Raw genomic sequence first — 26,351 nt, 5'->3', positions numbered from 1 at the left:
GAGGAGGCCACGCACCTCAGGGAGGTCAGGAAGATGAGGGGTGTGTCCAATATAGACCACACCTCCGATGACATTACTTCCTGCCACAAGGCTCCACCTCTTAAAGGTTCCATCTCCTCCCAGTAGCATCAGAGGCGGGGGACCACATCTTTAACATGTGAGCCTCTGGGAAGAATCAATCCAGATCCAAACTAGAGCAGTTAGGAAGTTCTTTCTTTGGAGGGGGGCATGTGAGAAAGGACCTCCACTTTTTTTTAAGTGGTACTGGGGTTGAAGACAAGGTCTTTGCACTGAGCTGCATCCCCAGCCCTTTATTTTATGTCTTATTTTGAGACAGGGTCTCAAAAAGTCACTAAAGTTACCCAGGCTGGGTTGAACTTGTGATCCACCCACCTCAGCCTCCCAACAGAGTGCAAGGATTACAGGTATCTGTCACCACGCCAACTGAAAACACATTTTGCAAGCAGAAAAAGTTTGGGTTTCAAAACTGACCTTTCCACCTCCTATCTCTGGTACCTGGAACTGGGTTTTGGTGTGACTCAGAGCCTGTGGGGGTGATGAGAGCACCCATCTTGGGGGGCAGCTGAGGACTGAGAGGTCTGTGCCCAGCAGGAAAGGCTCCGTGGAGACCTGGCCACGGTACCAGCAGCAGGGCTTCTCTGGGGCCTTCTTTATGGGAGAGGCCAGCTCCAGGGCCTCAGCCCTTGGCTCCCCTCCCCCGTTGCACCCCTGGTCCCCACCAGCTCCAGGACAGGGGCTCCTAGCAAGATTTTCCAGCCAAAGGGGGCAGCCTGGCTTAGATCCCCTTTATAGGTTTCCAGCAAATTAAAATTTATCTCTCAGGGAGGAAATGAGGGCTCGGGTTTTTTCTCCTCTTCTTCTTAATGGGCCCTGATGAAGAAAAAGACTTGGGGAAGGGATCAGAAATCTGATCCACCAAGCGTCGGCTCAGAAAGGTCCAGGGGGCTCCCTGCACCCCTCACTGGGGCAGCTGGGCACAGTCTGTTTTATTATATAATTAACCTTGACCCTTCTGGGTTCAAAGAGAGAGGTTAGTTGGAAATAAATCAATAGTCTGGGCTGATCACTTCAAAGGCTACAGAACCCACTGGAAAATTCCATGTTGGTTCAGTGTGTAAATGGGAAGGCGTGCGATTCTTTTTGAAAGAAGGGAGGAGTGGGAGGAGGGCCTGGGGTTGAAAATTGAAATTAATTGTGCATCCGCTTCCTTTAATCAGGCAATCAGGAGTCGTTACTGTGTATCTTGTGGGAGGGCACAGGAGAAAGCTTTGTGACCTCCAGGTGACCGCCGGCCCTGCAGGCTCGAGGACAGTAGGTGTCTCTCCAGGCCGGAGGAGCCCTTCCTGCAGCGGCCGGGCACAGTCCTGCCTCGCACACGTCTGGAATTCTTACACTCACACAGCTGCTGCCCTCACAATGGCTACATGTATTGGGTGCTCACCGTCCGCCATGTGCCGAGGAGTTCCCGGTTATTTTTGAGCCTCATAACAAGCCAGTGACTTAAATCCCGTCGCTGTGCTTCAGAGAGATGAAGGATCAGCCCAGAGCTATACTGAGGTTTCGGTCTGCTTCAGTGCCCTAGTTTAAGGATGAAAATGACCCAGGAAGATTTGCAAATTACCAATTGATGTCCCTTGTCCCCATGTCTACTTCCCAGAAGTTGTTAGGGAGGGAAAAAAAAAAAGCTGGAAGAGAGCTTTTCTTTTTTGGTGCTGGGGATTGAATCCAGGCCTTGCATACTAAGTACTCTACACTGAGAGCTGCGTTCCAACTGCTACAGCAAGTTGATCTTTGTTTTATTTTTTCATTTTTTTTTTGAGACAGGGTCTTGCTATATAGCTCAGGCTGGGCTTGAACTCACTAAATAGCTCAGGCTTGCGACGAGCCTCCTGCCTCAGCCTCCCGAGTGCTGGTGTTACAGGAATGTACCATCACACCATTTAAAGCAAGTTTATCTTAACTCATTCTTGGCTTCACCTTTATTTCTTTTGGGGATTGAACCTGGAGGTTCACATTATAAGCAAGTACTCTACCACTGAGCTACATCCCCAGGCCTTCTTGAAATCTTATTTTGAAGCCAGGCGTGGTGGCACACGCCTATAATCCCAGCACTCGGAAGGCTGAGGCAGGAGGATCATTGCGAGTTCAAGACCAGCCTGGACTGACTACAAAGTGAGCTCAAGACCAGCCTGAACTGCATAGTAAGACCCTGTCTCACAAAAGACAAAAAAAAAAAAAAAAAGGAAAAAAGAGAAAAGAAAGAAAACAAACTTATTTTGAGACAGAATCTCACTGAAGTGCCCATGCTAGGCTTAAACTCCATATCCTCCTGCCTCAGCCTCCTGAGTAGCTGGGGATTACAGACACGCACCACCTTATCCAGTTCTCTTCTCTCCTTTTCCTCTCTTTTCTTTCTCCTTCCCTCTTTCTGGCTGTCTTCACATGCGTTTGTGGAGAATTTATTGCTACTCTGTGGCAGCACCATCAGGTAATAAAGAGATAAAGACCCTGTGCACCTCATGGGCAGATCAGGGCAGCCAGATGAGCAAGGTGCAGAGGCCGACACAGAAGGAGGGTCCTGGGGCTGGAGATTTAGCTCAGCGGCAAAGCGCCTGCCTGGCAAGCGCAAGGTCGTGAGTTCGGTTCCCGGTACCGGAGAAAAAACAAAAAAAAAAACAAAACAAAAAGAAGGAGGGTCCTGCTGAAGAGGGTCTGGGAGGACAGCAGGTGGGGGCTGTGGTGTTTGAAAGGATCTGGGAGCTGGGTTGGTGGCGGGAAGGTTCGAGGTGCAAGGAATCCCTTACAGATTCAGGACAAGCCTGGGGCGGGGCCCTGATGACAGGTGTATGGAATGAAGCCCTGGGGAGTAGTAACAGGCACCGGGCCTGAGCGCTTCACTTCCAGGAACCTGTTTGCTGCTCGCAGAAGCCCGATCCACAGCTTCCGGGGAGGCCACGAAGGCACAAGTCCAGGGATGTTCTGTAGTCACATGACCTGGTCACACAGCCGGGGTGACAAAGCTGAGCCCTGCTCCTAAGCACTGGACAGAGCCGTCTCTTGTGAAGGAGACTGCAACAACCAGGCTAACGGCATTGCCCTGCCCCAGGGGAATGGGGGCCATGGTGGGTTCCTGATCCGTCCGCATCTCAGGTCACTACTTGAGGGGAGTGTCTGATATTCCTGGGTGTCTCCTGACCCTTCAAACAGAGATCTTCCATTTTAATGAGTGTGGGGAACCACTCCGACTGCTGCAAAGCTCAGGGGCGTCTAAGGCCACCTGAGGATGTGACCCTGCTTGTCTAGCGCAGGTACACAGTGGGACACAGTTATGTAACCACGACTTAACATTGGACAAACACGCACGCACTGGTTACACACTATGTAAGAATGTAAATACGAGACGACAACCTGTATAAGAATTATACAGTAAAGACGCAGGTGGCGCTTGTGCTCTTGCGCTCTGCTCTGCTCCACGCTGCTGCTGTTGTTGCTGATGTCTTGCACACGTGCGTCCTCTAACCTGGGGACCTCACCTGCGAAAATGTCCCTTGGGCCCTGAGTGGGCTGACACTAATTTCAACACCCTGCCCAATTCCCCTTCTCCTCTGCACCTGGATACAGATCACCAGACAGCTTAGGACAAGGCGGAGCCTTGGTTTCCTCATCGGCCAAAGGGGAGGGTCACAGTAGGTCTAGCCCTGCCCACTATAAGGTCGTGGGAAGACTCTTCTGTGTTTTGGAGGTGACCAAAAAGCAGAAGCAAGAATGGCAGAGACATCACCATCACCACGGGCACAGAAGGGCCCCTTGAGCCAGCTGTCTTGGCACACACCTGTAATCTCAGCTCTGGGAGGCTGAGGCAGGAAGATCAAAGATGGCAGCCTGGCCGAGGCAATTTAGTGACTTAATGAGATGCTGTTTCTAAAAAATGACAAAGGGGGGCTGGGGATTTAGCTCAGCGGCAAAGCGCCTGCCTGGCAAGGGCAAGGTCATGAGTTCAATTCCTGGTACCAGAAGAAAAACAAAAAACAAAAAACAAACCAAAAAAAAAAAAAAAAAAATGACAAGGGCTGGGGATGTAGATCAGTGTGAAGGCCCTGGATTCGGTCCCCAGGGCCCTACAAGAGGAAGGTGAAGAGGGAAGGAGGAGGAAGAGGGCCTCAGGGCTCCCTCCCCTCCCCCAGAAAGCCCAGCCTCACCCCATGACTCCTTTCCCCCTGCAAAGCCACAGAACGCTTTCCTCGGACCCCCAAATCCTGTCGTCATTCGCTTGGACGTACAGTGAGGGTGTCCTCAGTGCTGGCCCCGGCCCCAGCTGCCCTCTCCCCTCCCCGCTTCACAGCTTCCTTAATCCACTACTTGGGGATCACATTTTCTCCGTCCCTTGGCTTGTGGCTGGGGCTCATCCGAGCACTTGGACAGGCTGTGGTTATCTGTGTTCCAGCTTGCGGACTGAGAGCTCCCCCAGGGTTGTCGCTCTTCTGCTTGGGGCTCAACACAACCTAATCGATTCCTTTGAACCTGACATGCTGGAAGCAGGCCTCCATCCCCATGGCTGTAATCCTTTCTGTCTCCACAGGGTGGCAGCAAACCCCTCCAGTCACAGCCTCTGCCATCTGGGTGCAGCCCTCCCAGACAGCTGCTGGGACCAGATGCTCTGTGGGCTCCTGGGAGGGCAGGCCAGGCCCAAGAGCCCTTTCAGCTCAGTTTCTTCTTCATCCGACGTCTTCCCCACTCCAACGAAGGGGCACTTTGCCCTCCCACATGTTCCCTGCCTATTCCAGTGCATCTGCCTGCTGCATTGCTGTTCACCTGCGATCCTAGCACGTGGGAGGCTGAGGCAGGAGTGCAAGGCCAGCCTGGGCTACACAGTGAGTTCAAAGCTAGGCTGACCTACAGCGTGAGACCCTGTTTCAAAAACACTATACTGAAGAAAAGACCACTGGATCTTTGGAACACTTCACCGAGTTATTGGCTGTGCAAGGGATCGAACCCAGGACCTCGTGCATGCTAGGCAGGTAGCTTACTCCTGAGCCTAACCCTCAGAACAAACTTTTTAATATAGGGTGTGAGGTAGGGATCTAAATTCTCTTCTTTGAGTGTGATTCTCTCCAGTTGTGCTAAAGGTTGGGGATACATATCTCAGAGGCTTAGTTGCCTGCCTGGCAAGTGCAAGATCCTGTGTTTGATTCCTGGTACCTGCCAAAAAAAAAAAAAAAAAAAAATCCAGTTGTCCTAGCACCATTTGTTGAAAAGAATTCTTTCTCTATTGAATGGGCTTGGTACCCTCATTAAAAAAAAAAGTCCATCAATGTGAGACTCTCAGTGCTATTTGATTGGTATATATGTCTATCCTGGTGCCAATCACACTGTTTTAAATATTTATTTATTTTTTTGTTTGTTTTTGTTTTTTTATGGTACCAGGAATCAAACTCAGGACGTCGCGCTTGCCAGGCAGGTGCTGTGCCACTGAGCTAAATCCCCAGCCCCTTGTTTTAATTATTGTAGCTTTGTAGTAAGCGTGAAAATCAGGACGAGTGAGTCCTCCAACTTTGTTCTTTGTTCTCAAGGTTGTTTTACCCATCTGAGGTCAGATTTCATATACATTTTAGGACCACCTTATCATTTTTTGGGGGGGGGTTCCAGTACCGGAAATCAAACTCATGACCTCGCACTAGGCCACTCGCTGTGGCCTAAAGCAGTGAAATTATCTGCTCATGGTTATGTGACCGGAATGGCAGAGCCAGGGGTTCGAGCCCTCCCGGCTCCCACCCTCTGGCTGGGCTGTGGCACCCACACCCCGGGCCAGGGCTGCACTTCTACTTGGAGCAGCCATGAGCTCTGGGCTTGCACCTGGGTAGCACAGCTTGAAAGCGTGTGGCCAGCTGAGCCACCAGCTGTGTTAGGGACACCCCCTCCCACCCCATAAAGGCGACCCCCTGCTGGGGATGGGAGGGAAATCTTCGCTGTTCCTTGCTCCCCTGGGCCCCAGTTTTCACACCCAGCCTCAGCCTCACTGACCAGGGACTTGGTGGCCATGGGAGTGATGACCCCAAGATTCCACAATGAAACTCCGTGGATTTACCCAAGACAAAGCCAGCCCGGCCTGGGACTGGGCCCAAGGGTTTTCCTTTGTAGCTCTGTGCTGGTGCCCCCTCCCTTGCCATAGGCCTTCATTCAGCAGTTGCTAAGGGAGCACTGGAGCCAGACTTGGAGGCCAGGGGACAGACGCAGGACCAGAGTGGCCCAGGGCACCACGGCCGTGTGGTGGTGGGGGAGCCCCCTGGAGCAGGTGTGAGACCCAGAGAAAGGGGCTCAGGCACGAGGAGAAAAGGCATTGGCTGGCAGGGTCAGGCCAGGCCGTGGGCATTTTGGTTGTTTTGTTTTGTTTTGTTTTTTTCCAGTACCGGGAATCGAACTCACGACCTTGCACTTGCCAGGTAGGCAGTGTGCCAATGAGCTAAATCCCCAGCCCCTCTGTGGGCATTTTGGAGCAATAGCCGGGGCCAGTTTCAGCATCATGGTGGTGGCATATGGCGTACGGTGACTGACAGGCAAGCCACGTCCCTCAGCAACCAAGGCCCTTCCTCTCTCTGCCCATGACTCCTGTCAGGCTCTCCCAGGGAGCTCCAGAGGGCCAGGGGAGCAAAAGGGCCCTGTGCTTCTTTGAGGGCGGGGCACAGGTGGAGCTCCTGTGGCTGCTTCTGCTCCAGTCAGCGTCCTGTCTCCAGCCCCGCTTCCCAGCACCCCAGCGCCCCTCAGGAGTCCCGCTCTCCTGAGCTCCTGCCTCCCCAAGCCGCAGTGAGCCTTGACCTTCCATCCCACAGCGGCTGCCCGACTCCCTTGGCCCTGGCTAAGCTGGAGGTCAGCTGGGACCTCCAGCTCGTTGTCAATATGGCTGCCACGAAGCCAAGGCCCCCTCATCCTGTGGTGACCCTCAATAGCCCCGACCCCTGGCTTCAGGAGCTGGATCCAGAGGACAGTGGAAGAACAAGAGGCCTGGCCACGCATGGGTCCTGGCTGTGGGCCCTGGAAAGGGTCACCCAGTCAGAGCCTGTTTCCTCACCCTTAAGATAAAAGGAAAATAGTCCTTTCTCAGAGGCAACTCGTGAGAGGCACCCAGCCCCTGCGGCAGCTGGGAGGGCTTGTTACTCGTCTGCCGTGACGGTGGCATCCTGGGTTCCTCACAGGAGAACTGCATGGTGGCTGGGCCTGGCCACCAGCCTGGAGCTTGCTCCTGCCTGGCTAGGGGAGACCTGGGGCCTTTCCTTCCCTCTTTCCTCTTTTCCTGATGTCACATCTCTGCAACTAAGATGACGGTCACTAGCGCAGCCACCTGGCAAGGTGCTCGAGGACGCATGACTTGCCCCAGTGTGTGAAGACCTAGCCAGTGCCAGCTCACGGCACCATCTCAGGCTCTGGCCCGGGAAGGTCCCGCCTGCCCAGCGCCCCAGCCCCAGGACCTGACAAAGCCACCAGAACACTCGGGGTTCACTTTGGCAACAGGACTTTTATTCAGTCAAAATGAGGAGAGTGTGACAAAACCCAAGCCAGGCCAAGTGGGCCCCAGCCCCTCCTCTCAAAGGAGGGGCCAGGACTGAGGGGACACTGTCACTCGGGAGAAGGGAGGGACTGCCCTTCTGGAGTCCACATGGATACAACTCTAGTGTTCTAGGAAAACACCACAAATTCTACTTTCTTCAGCTAATTAACTAAAGTTCGGGGTGGGGTGTCCCTAGAGGGCTGTGGCGGTGGGGGTTGTCAGAACTTCATGTTCTAATCTCATCCTTAAGAAATACACTTATCTTTTCGTTTTCTTTTAAAAAAAAATTTCTTTCTGCTATTTTAAAAAATGTTCTGAGCGTAACCAAAAATAGGTATTTGTTTCCTTTTTTTTTTTTTCCTTCCTTCTTCTTTACCTAAGTAGTTCAAAGAACAACACAACAGAAAAAGAGAAACAAAAAGTCACAGGAACATGACCCTTAAACACACCTCGTATAAAAATAGCTCCTGGCCACATCTGCTCACAGCGGTGGTTTTACCGTCCAGCGGGTGGGCCAGGGTGACCGCGGCCCACGACACGGAGGCCTGGGCACCTCCGCCGGGGACACGCATGCCACTGTCCCACACGTGGTACATTCCGGGGGCCAGGCCAGGCCCGGGTCCTGCATGTGCAGGACAGGAGGCACAAACAGGGTGATGTCCCAGCCTCGGGGGGGGGCGGCCACGGGGAGCCCGGTGGAGGGTGGGCAGGCTGAGAGGGTCACACAGGAGTGGACAGGTGGCAGGAGACGGAGCACAGGCAGCAGGCCTGGGAGGTGGCGAGTTTGGGACAATTCAGACTTTGAGGAGCAAATTTCCTCTCATTTTTGGCTTCTTTCACATTTTCTCTCTGACCCATTCCATCTTTATTTCTGGCCCCCTTGGTCACTCTGCCTCCTCTCTTGGAGAGCTGCGGGCAGTGGAGGAGGAAGAGGAGGAGGGCCAGGAAGAAGGTCCAGTGACAGCATGGCCGCAGAGGTTCGGGCCTTGAGGTAGACAGTTTCTTTCACACCTGGACATGGGGGCTCGCTTTTTTTTTTTTTCTTTTTTCTTTTTTTTCTTAAACTCTGGACAACAAGGGGGTGGGAAAGGAGCCCACGGAGGGGCTTGAGGTAGGCGTGCATTCGGCTCTGAGGGGCAGGGCCCGGGGTGCCGTCCCCTCCCCGAGGACATTCATTCCGGCTGAGGTAGGTGCTGAGAGCCAACACAGCAAAATCCATCCTGAGAAAACGAGGTCGGCCAGGGGACCATGTCGGGCCCGGCGCAGCAGGGGCAAATTTTTGGAGTCTAATTCACCTTCCTTTCTCTTCTTTCTCTCTCTTTTTCAGTTTTGATTTTTAAAGGAAAACTTTAGCTCGGTTCCAAGTCACGTGGGTGCCAGGCAGCAGTGGCCAGACATCAGCCAGGGACGGGGGCTCCTGCAGGGACCCCTCATCTCCCAGAGGGGTCCCCTCCTGTAGTCAGGACAGAAATGCAGGGCCACCCCCAGGGCCGTCTGACTCCCACATGACAGGAAAATCTTGCCTGTGACCTGAGAATCGGGGGGCTTCCCGCCTCCAGAGCTGGCCAGACACTGGCTACTGTCCCAGGCGAGCTGGCTGGGCAGCCTGTCCTTCACTGAGGAGACCGTGGCCTCCGTCCTGGGGTGGCCGGACAACCACGGGGTCCACGGCCTCTGGTGTCCTCCCGTCCGGAAGGCTGAGCCCCTGAAGTGGCAGCATGGACAGCTGGGTCTCCTCACACATGGCAGGGCCTGTGGGGTCCTGCGGGGACAGGGCCAGTCACACAGGTGTCACACGAGGAGGGCCGGTCTCACACCGCATCCCCCCACCCCAGGCTTAAGGCCTCAGGGCCTCGCTGCCTGGCTTGGGTTTTGGGACCAGAGCAGATCTAGAGTTTGGCTAAGGCTGGTGACGAAGGCCGTGGCCGCCATGCTGGTGGGGCAGGAAGGGGACATGGCGAGGGGTGTGGGCACTCACAGTGGGCCTGGGGCTTGGCCACCCTGCCGCTCCTGCCGGGGGACACAGCTGCTCCAGTTCCTTGGTGTCCACGTGCTTCTCCTCTTGCCCCAGCTGGCCCCGCTCCCCCCGGGCCACGCCATTTGGGGCCAGGACACCAGGGTCCCTCTGGCCCTGGGGACCCTGGGGAGGCGAGAGCTGATTTTCTACATCCTTACACAGGAGGACCCTACGGGGTGAGAAAGACTTAGGCGGGGCAGGGCCGGAGGACAGGGCCAGCCCCAGGCCCCCCTCCGAGGCCATCTCCGCCCCCAGCCAGCCCCCTCCCAGCCCAGGACCCACCTGCCCCTCTGGCCGAACAGGAGGAAGAGGACACAGAAGATGATACAGGTGACCCCGATGTGGATGCCAATGACGATGCCCGTGGTGGATGTCTGGTTGGCAGCTTCCTCCTTCCGGCAGTCGCAGGGTGGGCTCAGGGCTGAGGGGAGAGGAGGGGCAGGTTGGGCTCGAAGCACCCCCAGACATCCGGCCTTTGAGGAGTCCTTCTCTGCGACCCCTGCAATTTTGCCTCCGTGACCCTGGCCCAACCTTTTCTGTTCTTTTTACCAACTATGAAGCACTAACTCTGTGCCCAGTACTGGTAATAGCACTTTTTCTGTCAGCCTCAAACTTGCAATCCTCCTGCTTCAGCCTCCCGAGTGCTGGGCTTAGAGGATAGCACTTTACATGGACTGCTTCAGCCTTGCTGTATCTTTACAAAGTAGGTATTATTATGTCTGTTTTATAGAGGACAGCCCCCTTATCCTCTGCCTGCTTCGGTCCCCTCGGCCCCATCCTTCCTGGGTCCCAGCCTCAGTCCCATACTCTCACCTGTCTTGTCCGATGCCCCCCGGAGGGACACGAAGCGGACCGTGGCATTGCCGTCACCGTGCTGGTTGTAGGCGAGCAGCTTCACCTCGTACACGGCGCTGGGGTCTGGGGAAGTGGGTGGTGCTGAGTGACCCTCCACCCTGCCCCCCAGGCACTCCCTGCCCCCTGCATCCCGCCCAGGGGAGCCCCCTCACCAAGCTGGCTGAGGTTGTAGGAGGAAGCAGTTCCGGGCAGCAGGATGGGGCCGGTGAAGGAGGCCTTGCCCGCCTGGCGGTAGAAGAGTTTGAAGCCGCCCTCGTGCTGGGCCAGCCGGGGCCAGGGCTCCCACAGCAGCTGCAGGGAGGAGCCGCCCAGGACCCTCACAGAAAGCAGGGGTGGGGCAGGAGCTTGGGGTGAAAAAGAGGCCACGGTGTGAGTACTCAGCCAAAGCTCTGCCTTTCCACCTCCCTCCTGGACCCCCACAGCCTGACAGTTCTCTGGCCGCTGGCCCTGGGCATGCATTTGCCCACAGGGTACTTTCCCGTGCATTAGAAAAGAGTGCCCCTTCCCACAAGAATATCCAGCCCCTGTTTAGTCTCAGGGCCAGACCCCTGGTGCAGTGCACAACCTAAACATGTGTACCTGGGGTCCTACTCTGATATCCCGGTCTCACCTTCTCCCAGGGTGCTGGCCAGGGTGGGGATGGAGGCTGAGCTGGCCCCCCTTGGTGTGTAGGCCTTAATATAGAAGCTGTAGGCTGTGGAGGGCTCCAGGTCGCTCACCAGGTGCTGAAAGGTGCTCTTGCTGACTGCTTCCTGATACTCCAGCTCCGGAGGATCTGGCCAGGCAAAGGGCGGGCAGGGGAGTGTAAGGGATGTGCGGGAGTCTTGCCAGCACTGGTGACACAAGGGCAGCCGGGTGCAGGGCGGAGAAGGGGCGGGATTGCCGACCCACCCGCAGCCCTCCTGATGTGCAGGACGTAGCCTATGATCTCCTTGGTGTTGACCAGGGGCTCGCTCCAGGACACTCGGACCTCGGTGGACGACACAGAGGCGGCCCGCACATTGCGTGGGGGCCCGGGGAGCCCCTCGGCCCACAGCACCGTCAGCCTGGCACTGGCCTGGGACGAGCCCGCACTGTTCTCCGCCACACACTGGTAGATGGCCTCATCCTCGGGGCCGATGCCCAAAATGGTCAGCGTGCTGCAGGGAGGAGGGAGTGTTCAGGGCCTCAGACCCCAGCATGCCCCAGAGTCCCTCCAGAAGACAGATCTGGTGGAGGAGTCCTGCCAGCAAGGGGCAGGCTTGGGGTTCAAATGTGCATCTCCAGCCTGGTGTGGCAGCGCACCCCCATCATCCCATCTCTTAGGAGGCTGAGGCAGGAGAACTGGCAAGTTCGAGGCCAGCCTGAGCTACATAGTGAGCTCAAGGCAGCCTGAACTGCATAGCGAGACCCTGTCTCAAAGAACAACAGCAACAAAAAAATCCACACCTCTATCCTCCCCATTCAGTCCTCTGCTCTGGCGGGAGGTACAATCTACAGACCCCTTGTCTCAGGTCCCCGGGTGTTACCCGGCACTCAGGACATACTACCTGTTGTTATTCTTGAGTCTCACATGGCCTCCGGGCCCCAGCACCTCCCCGTTCTTCAGCCACGTGACGTGGGGCGGTGGCTCCCCCTGCGCCTGGCAGGTGAACATGGCCGTGGTCCCTGCCGGCCTGGAGATGGACTGCGGGTGCTGCACGAACTCGGCTGGCGCTGGGGCACAGAGAAGAGCGAGGGGTGGCGGGGGTGGAGGTGGGCCCACCCTTCGCTGCAGCCACCCCTGGGGACCCCTTCAGCTCCTTCCTTCGCCCACCCCGGGCAGACCCAAGACAGGACACTCTGTTAACGACTACCCAAAAGAGTGACATGTGTGTACCGAAGGCGATCAAGCTGAGCTCCCCGTTCAGGAAATTATTAAATAAATAAACGTGCTAATAGGTTTGGCTGTACCTCCCGGGTGGTAATGACGGAGATGGATGAGCCCTGGATCCTGCCCCTCCTTGGTCCCCAGACTCAATCCCAGGCCTCGAGCCTCCATTAACACCCAGAAATGGAAAGCTCTGCCACCTTCATTTGGACGGATTAAGAGCACCCAGAAAGCCAAACAAACGCACTGAAGCTCCTGATTCCCCCATTCCCATGCCTTCCGCTGTCTCGAGTGGGGAGCAGCCCCAGGACACCCCTGGAAATGGGACGGCAAGCCCAGCTCACAGGGACGGCTGAGCCCAGGGCTGGGGTGGGATGGGGGGTTCTGCATGCGAGGTGGGCGGGGCTGTGCTGGGTGTGAAAATGACAGGCAGGCAGGTGTGAGCGTGGCAGTGCCACACGTGTGAATGAAACGGCACGCAGAGGAGGGAGGTGTGTGACGAGGTGGGGGACAACCAGCAGAGACAGAGTTGCAATGACTCCTGGGGTGGAGGGCAGGGTTGGCACCAGGGCGCTGTGTCCCCAGCATGTGCTCCTGCGGTGCAGAGCTGCTGCCTTTGCCTGGCCTGGGGCCTGAGGGCAGGCACGGGACAGGGGTGACACAGGGTGCTGAGGAGGCGGGAACAGGGCTCCCTCCTCCCCGCGCGGATGTCGTCCTACCTTGCACCACCAGCCGGCCCTGAGCCGTCCTCCTCACCCGCGTGCCCGGCCTGTTGGCCGCACACACGTAGACGCCCGAGTGCTGCACCGTCACATCGGAGATGATGAGGTTCCCCGTGCCCAGCACCTGGATGCCCTCCACCCCAATGGGGCGGCCATCTGAAAAGGGGGGGCCGAGCCTGGTCAGAGGAGGGGGGCGTCCTCCACCAGCCTTTCAAGAGCCCTGATCTCTCTTTCTCTTTCTCTCCTTCCTTCCTTCCTTTCTTTTTTAGTACTAGAGATTGAACCCAGGGCCTTCTCACTAACCTACATCCCCAGTCCTTTTTTATTTTGAAACAAAATCTCATTAAGTCACTAAGCTGCCAGGCTGGGCTCAAACTTAGGATCCTCCTGCCTCAGCCTCCCACAGTGCTGGGATTACAGGCACACATCACCACTTCTGGCTAAGGAAGCCGCATTCTTTGAAGCAACACCTTCTCTGCCTAGAAACAGCAGAGAGAAGGGCAAAACCCTCCTGCGCCGCAGCAGGGACTGGGATCTGACCCCAGCGCCACCTCTGACTCACGGCTGACCTGCAAGCCTCCTCTCCTGTTTCCCAAGCCATACAGGATGGGCTTTGGATTCAATTACCCAGCCTGGTACTTCTCTCTTTAAAAAAGTTCCATGTTCAAATACCCATTGCACTCTTGGGTGCTGGCTTGCAATGGCCACTGATAGGAACGCTCTGAGAAGTCCTGCAGTCAAAAGACCTGGTGAACTTGGTTTCCCAAACTTGTCAGGCCATGGAGGCTTTCTTTCCCTCCTGATGGATCACGCTTTGGGTAATGTGGGACCAGATGGTCCCTGCAGGGCCCAGTGGCTGCTCCCGATGATGAGGCCACTCTTTCCAGCCTCTCCCAAGGACCCAAGCCCTCCCCCCACCCCAGGATCAGATTAGCACAGTCAGAACACAAGGAGACAGCTCCCCATTCAGGCCCTGAAGTGGTGAAATCTACTCCATTATCCCGCCTGGGGCCCCTCCTTCCCCGTCACTCAGCTGCTACAATGTGGCAGTGTCCCTGTGAATGCGACCCCACCCCACCCCTCACAGTCTCCTTCCCCCGGTGACCTCTCGGCTCAGACAATGTGGGCCCATCTGCACCCTTTCTTTTCTTCCTTCAGCTGCCCAGGGATTTAGGCTGGGGGACTTAGGGGGCCAGGCTAGAGGCTGGGGGGCTCACAGTGCGGTTGAGAGTGTGAGGGACCTGGGACTGCACGGCCGGGGGTGTGGCCAGGGGACAGAGGGCAGGGGCTGGTGCAGGCAGGGGTCCAGGGCCGTGATGGAGCAGGATGCCAGGGTAACCCAGGGAGCTAAGCCTGCCCCGTAGGGGGAGGGGAACGGGACAGCAGGTTGGGGACCCAACCCGCCCCAGGCCGCAGGAGGGAACTGACCCCCACGGAGAACAGACAGGATTTCTGAGTCCCCCCAGGGCCGGCGATGGGACCCCAGATCGGCCCTCCCCAGGGGCCAGGCTGCGGGCCGAGGCTCACCCAGGCGGCTCCAGGACACAATGGGGCGCGGGTTTCCCGTGGCGACGCACTCCAGCACCGCGGTCTGGTGCACCGTCAGGGTGAGGTTCTCAGGCCCCACCAGGATGGTTGGCTCCTTGTAGGCCCCAGAGCCCGAGCCTGGAGGACAAGCGCACATTCCCTCACTCCAGGGGAACTTCCTCCTCACCCCACCCACCGCTGGGACAGACACCAGGACGGGGGCTTGGGGGAAGCCCAGGGCTCATGGGGGCGCGCGTCCTCCCGCACTGCCAGCCGCAGCCGAGCTCGGAGCCCGCGCTAGGTAAGCTCTGCGCATGCGCTTCGAGGCCAGCGCGCCCTCACCCGACACCGTGAGCCGGGCCCCGTGGCTGATCCGGACACTGGCGATGTTCGAGGCCACACAGTGGAAGACGCCACTGTCCTCGGCCCGGAGGCCTGTGATCTGCAGGACACCCTTGGGCAGCAACGTGTACCTGGGGACAGGGGCAGCATGGCCGTTGGCACGGTGGGCCACTGAGTATCAGAGACACAGCCCAGGCCCTGTGCGCTGTCCCGGACGCTATCGTCTCGGAGAGGTCCTTGAGCCTAGAGTGCAGGCCACGGTGTCCCAGGGCGGAGCTGCAAGCGGGCTCTTGTCCCTGCCCCGCGGAACTCACCTCTGGTCGTCCGTGTCGATGGGTACTCTGTTCTTCTCCCACGTGATCAGGGGCTTGGGAAGCCCGTGGATTTGGCACTGGAAGCGGGCCACACCGCCTTCCTCGCCCGAGGTGGCCTGCGGGTGCACGTGGAAGTCCGACATGGCTGGGAGAGAAGGCAGGAGGGTGAGACCTACTGGGGAGGCCAGGACGACCACGCTTCAACCAGAACAGCTCCGGCTGTGTGCACAGGGGTCCTCCAGAACTGACCCAAGAAGGCCTCCCAGAGAAAGCCCTACCCCAAGTCTGCTCCCCACTTTGGCGGCTGCTTTTGGATTTATTTTCACCAACTCCTCCTACAGGGTGCAAGACCTGAGTGTTATGCTCCACATTTTACCAAACGGGAAACTGAGGCCCGGGGAGGGGACTGATGAGTCCAGTGTGGCCCAGCAGGGACATCACGAATTTGTCCAGCCCTGGTTACCAGGGTCCCTTCTCCTTGCCTTTTGTACCCCTCTTCCCTGGCTCTTCCACAGTTTCTCCATGTGCCCAAGAGGGTGGTGCACCGCCCAGGGAGACAAGCTCTCAGAAGACGTGGAACCTACCAATCTACATTTCAATGTGTCATAAATATTCAGGGACCGCTCCACCTTTTGGGGGATCTGAACTCGCTGGTCTGGTGCACAGGGGCTGTGACAGGACCGCACCCCCGCCGTGCCCCTCAGCATGAGGCTGGTTAAGTGTCCTCCTCCCCCTCATCATCCCCATGCCCAAGCCCTTCCCTGGGAGGCTGGGGGAAGGGCCCCACCCACCCGGGCTCCCAGCTTCGGGACCAGGGCTGCAATTGCATTAAAATCCACTTTGCTTCGAGTGCGGAAGGCGGCACGCCATCTGTCCAGGCGGGCGGCCCCTCCCTCAGGCACTCCATCAACTGGGACAGTTGCTTCCCTCCCCGAAGGAGCCCTCCCTCACAGCAGCGGGGACACTGCAGCTTGTCACTGCTCCTGCTCCGGGCTCCCTCCTCACAGCCCCAACACCCTGTCTCAGGCCTCCTCGAGCCACAGGCCTTCTGTGGACTCCAGGCCGCTGGAAAGGCCAGGGCCTTTGTGCCCTTCCACCCAGAGTCCCTGGGGGCTGGCTCCTTTATGGCGCATTCTCCATCTCATTTGCATGTGGTTCATTAAATATAAACATGCATAAAACCCCCGCCCTGCCTCCTCCTCTTTGGGGGCCTCCTGGGAGTGCAGGGATGGGTGTGTGCCTTTGTACACATGCGTGTGGGGATGTGCCGTGTGCATGTAGCCTGGGTGGCACCTGGCTGGCAATGGGGGCTTGCATCCGGCAGCTCCTGTGGCTGGTGTGTGACTCTGGTACTGTGTGCATTTTCCAACACGCATGTTCCGTGCAGGTACAGCTCCTAGAGACAGTACCTGAGCCCTGGGGTGGGGGTAGCCCAGCGGGTGCCCCCACCAGCGTGGTGAGAGGACCCCCAGCAAGCACCGGCTGTCACTGGCCCAGTCTCAGGCCAAAGCCCTGCAGGCCATCCCGGGAGAAAGGGGGTGGAGGGGGCTCAGTGGCCAAAGGAGCCTCTTTAGTGTCTGTACCCCCAAACCCCAAGAAGGCTGGTCACAGGCTTGGGGAGTGTCAAGGACACACGGGTCTGCATCTGTGCACCCCCCATTTGAGAGCTGAGGAGCTGCTTGCTCCCTCCTCCCTCCAGCTGGAGAGGAGCTCGCAGCTCCCCAGGGACCGGGGCGGGACTAATGGCTCTGCTGACTGCACCTCATTAAGAAACCGAAGCCTTTTGTGCATCTGGCCCCCACTCAGGGCTCCCTAGCGGCACCCAGCGCTGGGAGCTGGCCCGAGGACAGAGACCGGGAAGGGGCTGCTGCTTCTTGGTGTGCAGAGGGGAGAAGTCTCGTCTCCTGAGACCCCACCACCTACCCACCCGACTAACCGTGACAATAGCGGACACAGTGTGGTTGAGTGTGACTCAGCAGACGGACGCTAGCGCTAGAAGGAGCCAGCGGGATGGAGGGTGGTGTTCCTCATCCTGGTATGGCCAGGTCCTGGGGTTCCCTGGGGGCCCCCCAGCCCCATCGTCCTCCCATCAGAGCAACCTGTCCGTCAGTGGTCCTGGGTGCTGTTCTGAGTGCTCGGAGAGTAGGTTTGTCTTTTAAAGTCCACTTCAAAGCAAATTCTTTCATTTTGCAAAGGGGAAACTGAGGCCTTTGCTGGGGTGTCTTTGTGTCTCCTCAGCAAGTTTTAGGTGGCCCCCGAGAAGACTGACCGCTGCAACAGCTTCTTCTCTATGGTTAAAGAGGAGGCAAGGAGGCCAAGGGACAGTTCCTAACACCACCCCTGGGGCCCCTACTGGCCTCACACACGGCTCCATTTTCCCTCCGTTCCCCACACTTTGATCAGCCCTGCATACCCCTTGGGGAGCCCGGGCCTCGCTTGGGGACCAGGTACACAGCGTACACAAAGGTCCTTGTCCGGAGCCACAGCCACAGGAGGGCGACTCAGTTTAGCCACCTTCAGCTCCTCCACACGCTCCTTTTTCTTTCTCGTGTTTTTTTTTTTTTTTTTTTTTTTTGGTTTTTCTCTGGTACCGGGAACCGAACTCACGACCTTGCGCTTCCCAGGCAAGCGCTTTTGCCGCTGAGCTAAATCCCCAGCCCCTCTTTCTCGTGTTTTTGAGACCAAGTTTTTCACTATGTAGCCAAGGCTGGCCTCAGACTCACAGTAATCCTCCTGCCTCAGCTTCCCGAGTGCTGGGATTACAGGCCTGCACCACCAGGCCCTGCCCATGAGTTCCTTTTTCCTTGCAAGGCTGGGGAAGAAGGATCTCAAGGTCACTCGGCCTCCCTCCAGTCTCAGAATGGAAGATGCTTGGTTCACAAGTCTGTTCTTGCTCTGGTTTGAGCCAGGTAGCTGGGCTGGGGCCAGGGACTGTCCCTCACACTGTCTTTCTAGAGAGAGGGTCCCTGGGTAGCTGAATGGAGGGCTGGACCTCTGAGGTCTCTGAGCAAGTCACCCCGGGGTGCTATCATGATGTTGCCTGCTGATGCTTTATACTCCCGCTGACACTAGTTGGCCTGGTGGGGGCAGTTTTGGGTCCCTCGCTTCAAGCTGGGGGATTGGACCGGGCAACAGGCACTGGTTGGGAGGCTCACTGGTGGGAGGGGCAGAGAAAGCAACGGGAAAAGGAAAAAGAAAGCATCTTTGTCCCCAAGCAATCTAGCAAGGAGGCTCCCAGCCCTGCCGGGCCGTTGGCTGGGCTGCAGGGAGCAGGACCCGGCAGGAAGCGGTTCCTGGACACCCCTATAAATTACCCTGAGGGGAGGAGTCTCCTGAGAGCCAGATCTAGGGCAGCTCAGGGAGCAGGGTAGGGACTTCGCTCCTGGTCCAGGACCTCTGGCAAGGTCAGGCCTGGATCTGATTAGACAGGCTCCAGACAGGCAGCAGGGCCACCGAGGGTCGAGCCAAAGCGCTGGAAGGAAGCTCCGGCCTTCCACGCTTCAGCCACAGCCAGACTCCTGTCCAGCATGTGATGATAGAGCCCTGTGGTCCTTGTGGATGGAGAATTCAAAACACATCCTTTGAGAAAGCTGGCGGCACTGGAGGTGTGAGGCACAGACTGCCCCTGCTATGCAGCCATTCAAAAGGAGCTACTGTGTACCTGAAGAGGAATGCTTCCTAAGAAGTATCTGTCCCTGCCAAGGACCAGGGACCACAGCACCTCCTCAGACAACTCCTCAGACAACTGCATAACATTTCTGCAGCTGGGCATGGTGGCGCATGCCTGTAATCCCAGCACTCAGAAGGCTGAGGCAGGAGGATCTGTTGTGGTGGGTTCAAGACCAGCCTGAGCTACAAAGTGAGCTCAAGACTAGCCTGAACTGCATAGCGAGACCCTGGCTCAAAAAGACAAAAAAAACCAAAAAACAAAAACCCCCAAACATTTCTGCTTACACAAGATCCCACTGCTACCCACTGGCGTAGTATTCACAGGGGGTCAGTTCCAGCATCCCCTAAACGTACCCAAATCTGTGGATGCTCAAGGCCTTTATATAAATCACTGTAGTACCTGCATACCACCTATGCACATCCTCTTTTATAATTTTAAATCTTTTCTAAATTATTTCTTTTTTTTCTAAATTACTTCTGATACATAAGTGCTATGAAAATTGTTCCTATATTGCATTATGTAGAGAATAATGGCAAAAAGTCTGTATAAATGCTCTTTTTTTTTTTTGGCCATGCTGGAGGCCAAGGCCTCCCACATGCTAGGCAAGTTCTCTACCACTGAGTTAGACACCCCCAGGTCCCACTTTTTGAAAAAATATTTCTAATCCATCATGGTTGAATCTAGAATTCGGAACCTGCAGATAAAAAAAGCCAACTGTGCAGTGGCCGACTGGGAAGTACTTCGTATGTGATCAGTCCAAACTGAGGTAGACCATCAGCATAACACAGACATTTTGAAAACGTGGTATAAGCCGTGTATGGCGGTGCACACCTGTAACAGCACTCAGGAGGCTGAGACAGGAGGATTGCTGTGAGTTTGAGGCCAGCCTGGGCTACATAGTGAGTTCAAGCCCACCCTGAATTAGACAGTGAGATTCAGTCTAAAAAAAAAAAAAAGAAAATGTAATATATTTAAAAAGAGGCTGAGTATGGTGGCAAACGCCTGTAATCCCACCATTCGGGAGGCTGAGGCAAGAGGATCGTTGCAAGTTCGAGACCAGCCTGGGCTACAAAGTGAGCTCAAGGCCAGCCTGAACTGCAGAGTGAGACCCTGTCTCAAAAAGACAAATAAATAAATAAATACAACATAGGTGGACCTTGAGGATAGCATGCAGAGAGAAGTTGGTCATAAAAAAGACAAATTCTACTTCTATATGAGGTATCTAGGGTAGTCAAATTCATAGAGACAGAAAGAATAATGGTTGCCAGGGGCTTGGGAGAAGGGTAAATAGAAACTTATGTTATGGTTTAATGGGAATTATTGGTATTATTATTATTAATAATATTGTTCAACAGGAAGCAAAAGTTTCATCTTGCAGTTTTACAAGAGTCCTAGAGATGTACGGTAGTGGTCACACAACCATGTGAACATACTTAATGCCCCAGAACTACGCACACTTAAGAACAGCTAAGATAAACCAGGCGTGGTGGTGCACATCTATAATCTCAGCACTCTGGGAGGCTGAGGCAGGAGGATCACAACTTTGAGCCCAACCTGGGCAATTTAGCAACTCAGCGAGACCTTGTCTCAAAATTTGTTCAGTGTGAAGGCCCTGGGTTCAAACCCCAGTACCACAAAAAAAAATAAATAAATAAATAAATAAATAAATCGATTGATCAATAAAAGTAAAATTCTGTTCCTCAGTCTCACTAGCCACATTTTAAGTGTTCAACAGCCACAAGTGGCTACTGGTTGCATCCCCAAGAAAATAACACAGTCACGTCAGAAAGTACTGGCAGGCAGCTCTGGTCCAGACCCAAGGCTGCCAAGCCCCAGCTACCTTCTCTCCGGCTTGCTCTCCCGGCTGCTGCGCTCCCCCCAGAGAGGACCTCTCCCAAGCTTCCTCTCGGCCATGTGACATGGAGACAGAGGACAAGGCCCATACTGAGTCCTACACTGCGGCTGTCACACACCTCCGACAAGGCCTCCTTGAGGGGAACACCTGCTCAGAACTTCAGCAGAGGTACAGGAAACAGAGAGGGCTCTGGATGCAGACAGAGAGATACTTGGATCTCAGCACCACCATTCTGAGCCACATGGCCTTAGGCAAGTGCACTACCTCCCACAGCCTGTTTCTCACTTAATGCTGCTGCCTACGGGGAATCTGATAAGGCATTTGTAAAGTGCTTGGCACAGTCCTTGGCAAACAGTCAATACCTGCTACTTATCGTTGGGGAGAAATGGCTAAATCTTGAGTAAAGAAGCCGGGCGTGGCGGCAGACATCTGCAGTCCCAGCACCCCCTCTGAGAGGCTGAAGCAGGAAGAGTGTAAATTCAAGCCCAGCCTAGGCAACTTAGAAACTTAGTGAGACCTGTCTCAAAATAGAAATAATTAAAAGTGGAGCAGGGAAGTGGTTCAGTGCAAAGGCCCTGGGCTCAATCCCCATTACCAAGATAATAAAAAATAAATAAATTATTGAGATAAAAGGGAGCTGGGAGTTTTGGAAGAGCGGGGCTGGGGCTAACCTTCCGAGGGGGGAAGCCATCTTCCCTGGGAGAGGCGGAGGCTGAGAGGTGTGGGGAGGACACTCATCTCCAAGGCCTGAACAGTGAGGGGGGTCACTTGGGGGTGGGGCGCGGCAGAGTATAAACCAGGGCTCGGCCTCTTCTGTCATCCTGCCGCCCGTGGGCTGCGCAGAGGCCCCAGCCGAGGAGCTGTCAGTTGGAAGAGGCCACTGGGTAATTGAGGCCTTGATTTCTCTAGTAAAATGTTTACGAAGCCCATAAACTCATGCCTTTATTGGCCAGGCTCATTCCGGGGGTTGGATGTGACTCTCCGAGGTGTAGTTAAAACACCTGCTGAACTCAGGCGCCCGACTGCGGCCCTGGTCCCCGCCCAGACCCACCGGAGCCACAGGGGACGGCCACCGGGGGGCAGCACGGCCCCCGGAGGGCAGGGAAGCCAGCCAAGGCTCCCTCACAGGCTTTTTAAATCCCTCAAAGCCCTCATGAGGTGGTAGCAGGGACCCCTGAAACCTGCTCACAGTGCCCCATCTTCAGGGAGCCCTGGTCTGGTCATCCCTATCATGTGGGTCTCCCGTCAGCCTCTGACTGGGCTCAGTGACAAGGGCCTGTGGTCACCTGGGACAGGGAAGGCAGCCCTTGGGATACCTGGATTTCCTTCTGGGCTTCCCAAGAAGACTCTGAGAGCTCAACTGAGAGTTTGAGTCCAGAGAGTATGTTCAGAGCAGGGGCTGGGTGGGGTTGGGTGTTGGAATAGGCTTCCCAGAAGTGGCGGCTTCCCAGAAGTGGTCAGAGGCCCTGCCCGGCTTCTCTGGGGGCAGCCGATCCATCTGGGTCTTTGCCTGGTGACCCTGTTCTGCGGGGCCTCTGCAACCCTTTGTCTCCCTCCTCAGCCTCCCCCAGCCCCTCACCCACTGCTTTGGGCCCCTGAACCCCAGCCCCTCCCTCCCACCTCCTTCCACCCCGCCCCAATCCTAACACAAAAGGCAACTTTGTCTTTCAAGTCAGCGGCTGGCCGTAAATCCACATCTCTCCCCTCTCCAAAGCCACCTCAGCCACCTCTGACAAACGAAGGGGTTGCGGGGGGGGGGTGGGGGGGGGGGGGGGGGGGGGGGGGGCTGGATGAGGAGAGGCGGGAGGCAGCTGCGGCTGCGTTCACCTCGGGAAAGTCCCTGCGCCCAGCTGTTGGCCTCCGCAGGAAAGGATGAGCCTCCAACCCTGGAATCCACAGCAGGTCCAAGGCAGGCTGGGCTCCGCCGCCCCTTGCTGGGCTTTTACAGCCCGAGGGGACTGACCCTCTCAAAGCCCCGCTTTCCAGGCACTCAGCCCCATAATCAGGTGCTAGTTCTTCCCCCAAGCCAAGCCAGGGGCTTCCCCTGCCCACGCTCGGCCTGCAGGGGGATGTGAAGCTGCCTGCCAGGGTGGACCACGGAGGGGTGGCCTCCCACGAATCTGGGGAAGGAGGAGGGAAAGGAAGGTCTTCTACTCCCTGTGACCAGCCCAATAGTTCCACGACTAGGTTGTCAAAAGCAGTCTTAATTTCAGATATTTCGCCCTGTTTCCATCCAGGGCACCAGACCGTGGGTCAGAGAAGTGTCCTGGATGTGTGTCTGGGGACACCGTCCCTTTCCTATTTTTACACAGGACTCACTGAGCCCACTCTGACTCATTCAGCAAACACCTCCTGAACTTGAGTGTCCGGCAGGATTTTCTGCATCCCCAGAGCAAATCCCCTCTGTCCTGGGGCGGCGGGTATGGACCTTGCATAGCATGTGTGAAGCCCTGGGTTTAAACCCTTGCCCTGAAAGAAAAATCTCCCTAATCCACAGGCCCTGTCCTTAGATGTTCCCACCCAGGTTCCTAAAAAAAAAAAAAAACATCAGGGGGCTGGGGATTTAGCTCAGTGGCACAGCGCCTGCCTGGCGAGCGCGAGGTTGTGAGTTCGATTCCTGGTACTGGGAAAAAAAAAAATCAGAAGAATAAAAGTACCAGCAATATGGCTCTGAAAAACAGACCCACAAAAGCCGGGAGGTCAAACGTGACTTACATCACTGTAAACCATGAGACTCACGAGGCCCACGGACACTCACGCAGGAAAACCCACAGGCACCCTGTACCTCAGACCCTCCTAACACCGTCCTCCGCACGTTCACGTTCGGACACCCCCTACAAGGCAGGCTGTGCTGTAAATTAATTGCCCCAGGACTTGGTGGTTTTATAGAGTGTAACTCACGTAGACAAGCAGCATGATAAGGCAGCCGCTGTCACCCCACTAGTGACACCGTGCACACTGGGTCCCATTAACACAGGTAAATAAACAGCCAAGATGCTTGTCTCAGGGTGGTGCTTCTTTGGCCAATTCCACGCTTCCCTCTAGGAACGCGAAGCTGCAGGTCCTTTCCAGGGTGGGGCCTGCAGGGCTACTCCTGTAGGTTATTCTTTTGGGCTGTACAACACAGAGAGGTCCTCTGTCTTCCTGGTTCAGGGCACAGAGGCAAAGCTTGTGAAATGCCAGCACGTCTGTGGGTGAAGGGGTGGCTGGGAGACTGACCCAGCTCTTTCAGTACCTGGCTGTGTGAATTTGGTAAAGTCAAAGCCCATCTCAGGAGCTTCGGTTCCCTCCTTTGTATAAAGTGCCATCCTGCTGCAGCCCTCAGGGCACCCTGCTTCCACCCATCGGCCAGTGGTGCAGCCCAGGGCCTGGGAGTCAGTCTGGGACTCTGCCTTCGACTTGAAAATGTCCAGGCCCACAGCAGAGCCTCTCTCCTCAGACTGCGCGTCTCTGCTGGTATCAGGGTCACCAATCTCCTTTATGTAAACCTGCCCAGTCCCACAATATCCCTCACTTCCGTTGTTCTGGTCAGGACACCGGATCTCCCTCACGTCCAGGAAGGGCGTCTGGTTAGGGGGCCCAGGCTGGAGCTATTAAATAAATTGCTTTCACATGACCACGAGGACAACTCAACAAAAACAGATACTTCCCCCAAATTTCCACAGCCATATATTAGGATTTGTAGGGATTAGTAGAGTAGGGCTTAGGGAATGGAGAGCCAAGCCGGGACTCTGCCGGGCCCTGTCACAGGTCCCTGGTGTGCCCTTTCATTCCAACTTGGGGCTCTCGTCTGTAAAATGGAAATGGGGCAGGCTGGAGAAGATACTCTCCAAGGTGCGTACCAACATTAGGATTCTAGGACTCACTGGTAAACGGTCCCTCTCCACCAAGAAAGACAGCCCCATTCTAACTCCGACCCAGTCTCTGGGCACGCTGCTGTTCTACAGAATCCCTGGTGGCTCAAGGAGGCTTCTCGGTCGCTGGAGGTCTGCACACCCTCCACCCCAGCGACTCTCCACAGTAAGCTTTATCTGTTTTAGGGAGCAGGGAAGTCCACATCCACGGGGGGGGGGGGGGGATCATGCAGTTTCTTGGCGGGTATGGTCCAGGCCACTCCTGGAAATGGACTTATTTGGGGAATTTCACTGCTGCCCTCTAGCAGTTAGAAGTCTCTAAAAGCCCTAGGAGCCAACTTCTGTAAAGGGTTTCAGGAGTTTTCCCATAAGTTTAAAGGAATCCATACACCCAGCCTACTAGAGGTTATCTTTCTTGTATCTTCCAGAAACACTCTTTTTGTGCCCCAATCATAAACCAAGGAGTCACTGTCCTGTCCTTCCCTCTCTGTCCTATGGCTGACTGGTCCCCAAATCCTGATCCATCTCATAGCCTCGGCTTACGGGCTCAGCGCTCCCAACTGCTTCCGTAATTGCTTCTCTACGTCCAGCTTCCCCATTTCCAGTGCATTCTCCTCCTGAATAACCAAGATGATACCGGTTCTGTGACCCTGAGTCAAGTCTGCTCCGCTTGGGATGACATTCGAGGTATTTATTATTAGGTCCTTCCGTCTCCCCAGCCTCAAACATCAGCTGCTTCTATAGCCACGTGATTCCATGACCATGTGAGGGAAGCTCTCCACTCCCTGGATGCTCACAGGTGCTCATCCTCATATTCCTTTGCTGGAGCTGCTCCCTCTGCCTGGAATTCTTCTTGTTTGTTTGTTTGTACCAGGAATCGAACTCAGGACCTTGCATTTGCCAGGCAGGCGCTGTGCCACTGAGCTGCATCGCCAGCCCCTGGAACTCTTTTGCCCTTTCTCTATAAACGCCTCCCTCTTCCACATCCCCCGAAGGAAGCAGAACTAATTCCCGCTCTGTGTTGTGGACGGCTGGCTCCCAGCCCTCATACAGTGTCAGAGCCCAGTGCTCACACAGCGATCTGCCCCTTCACCTGGGCCTGAGAGTCCCTGAGTCCCTTAGGGGCAGAGACCAGGCCAGGGACCTGTCCCCCTCCGCTATCAAGAATAGACACTGGGCAAATAACAAGACCTCATAAACTGGTGCCTGAAGGCCGACTTTACGGCCTCGGGCTCAGTCCTTTCCACCATCTTGTCTTCCACCCAGGTCCCCACCCTTGCGCAAGCGTCTTCATGAAAATAGGGGAGTGGGACCTCGGATGCGAACACCCCACGGCGCTCCTTCCTGTCACCGCCAGAGACTGGATCCATCCTCCTGCCGCGCCGCCCGGGAATCTGTTTCCACGGCGGGTCAGGGAGTTGACGCAGAGGTTCAGCTGGGCTTGGGGGGGACCCCCCCGGCCTGCCAGGCTCTTGAGAATCCCGAGCAGGGCGGCTTCTCAGCCCAGCGCCCCAAGTCTGGGGCCGGCCGGTCGGGAGCCGGGGAGGGCTCGCTGGGCCTGGGCCCCCGGGCGCGGCGCGCTGGGTAAGTGGGACCATCTGCTGCCTGCGCGGGGGTCAGCGCCGGGGTCAGGCTCCCATCCCCCTCGCTGCAGTCCCCCCTTCCCGCCTCTGCCCTTTGACTCCCGGACTCCAAAGGGAAAGGCCCAGGAGGCCCCGAGGGGAGCGGGGTGCGATGGGCGACGCAGCCCGCGCGCGTCCCCGGCTGCCCGGGCGCGGGGCG

General features: G+C 56.3%; 1 protein-coding gene across 1 annotated transcript in view; it reads right to left on the bottom strand.

Annotated features, from left to right (window-relative positions):
* Nucleotides 1-7,511: 7,511 nt before the first annotated feature.
* Igdcc3 (immunoglobulin superfamily, DCC subclass, member 3) overlaps nucleotides 7,512-26,351 on the bottom strand; it is a gene marked incomplete at its 5' end in the record, with an annotated part of 33,772 nt that continues 14,932 nt past the window's right edge. Inside the window, 12 exon segments of the mRNA XM_013519046.1 lie at nucleotides 7,512-9,326; nucleotides 9,543-9,750; nucleotides 9,864-10,002; nucleotides 10,395-10,499; nucleotides 10,589-10,780; nucleotides 11,047-11,211; nucleotides 11,328-11,575; nucleotides 11,966-12,131; nucleotides 13,005-13,163; nucleotides 14,535-14,672; nucleotides 14,877-15,007; nucleotides 15,191-15,335. Coding sequence (XP_013374500.1) covers nucleotides 9,141-9,326; nucleotides 9,543-9,750; nucleotides 9,864-10,002; nucleotides 10,395-10,499; nucleotides 10,589-10,780; nucleotides 11,047-11,211; nucleotides 11,328-11,575; nucleotides 11,966-12,131; nucleotides 13,005-13,163; nucleotides 14,535-14,672; nucleotides 14,877-15,007; nucleotides 15,191-15,335 — 1,982 coding nt within the window.

The sequence above is a fragment of the Chinchilla lanigera genome, unplaced genomic scaffold, assembly GCF_000276665.1.
Source record: "Chinchilla lanigera isolate Chin_1 unplaced genomic scaffold, ChiLan1.0 scaffold00049, whole genome shotgun sequence".
NCBI classification, from domain to species: Eukaryota; Metazoa; Chordata; class Mammalia; order Rodentia; family Chinchillidae; genus Chinchilla; species Chinchilla lanigera.
This window is presented reverse-complemented; position numbering and strand designations above follow the sequence as displayed.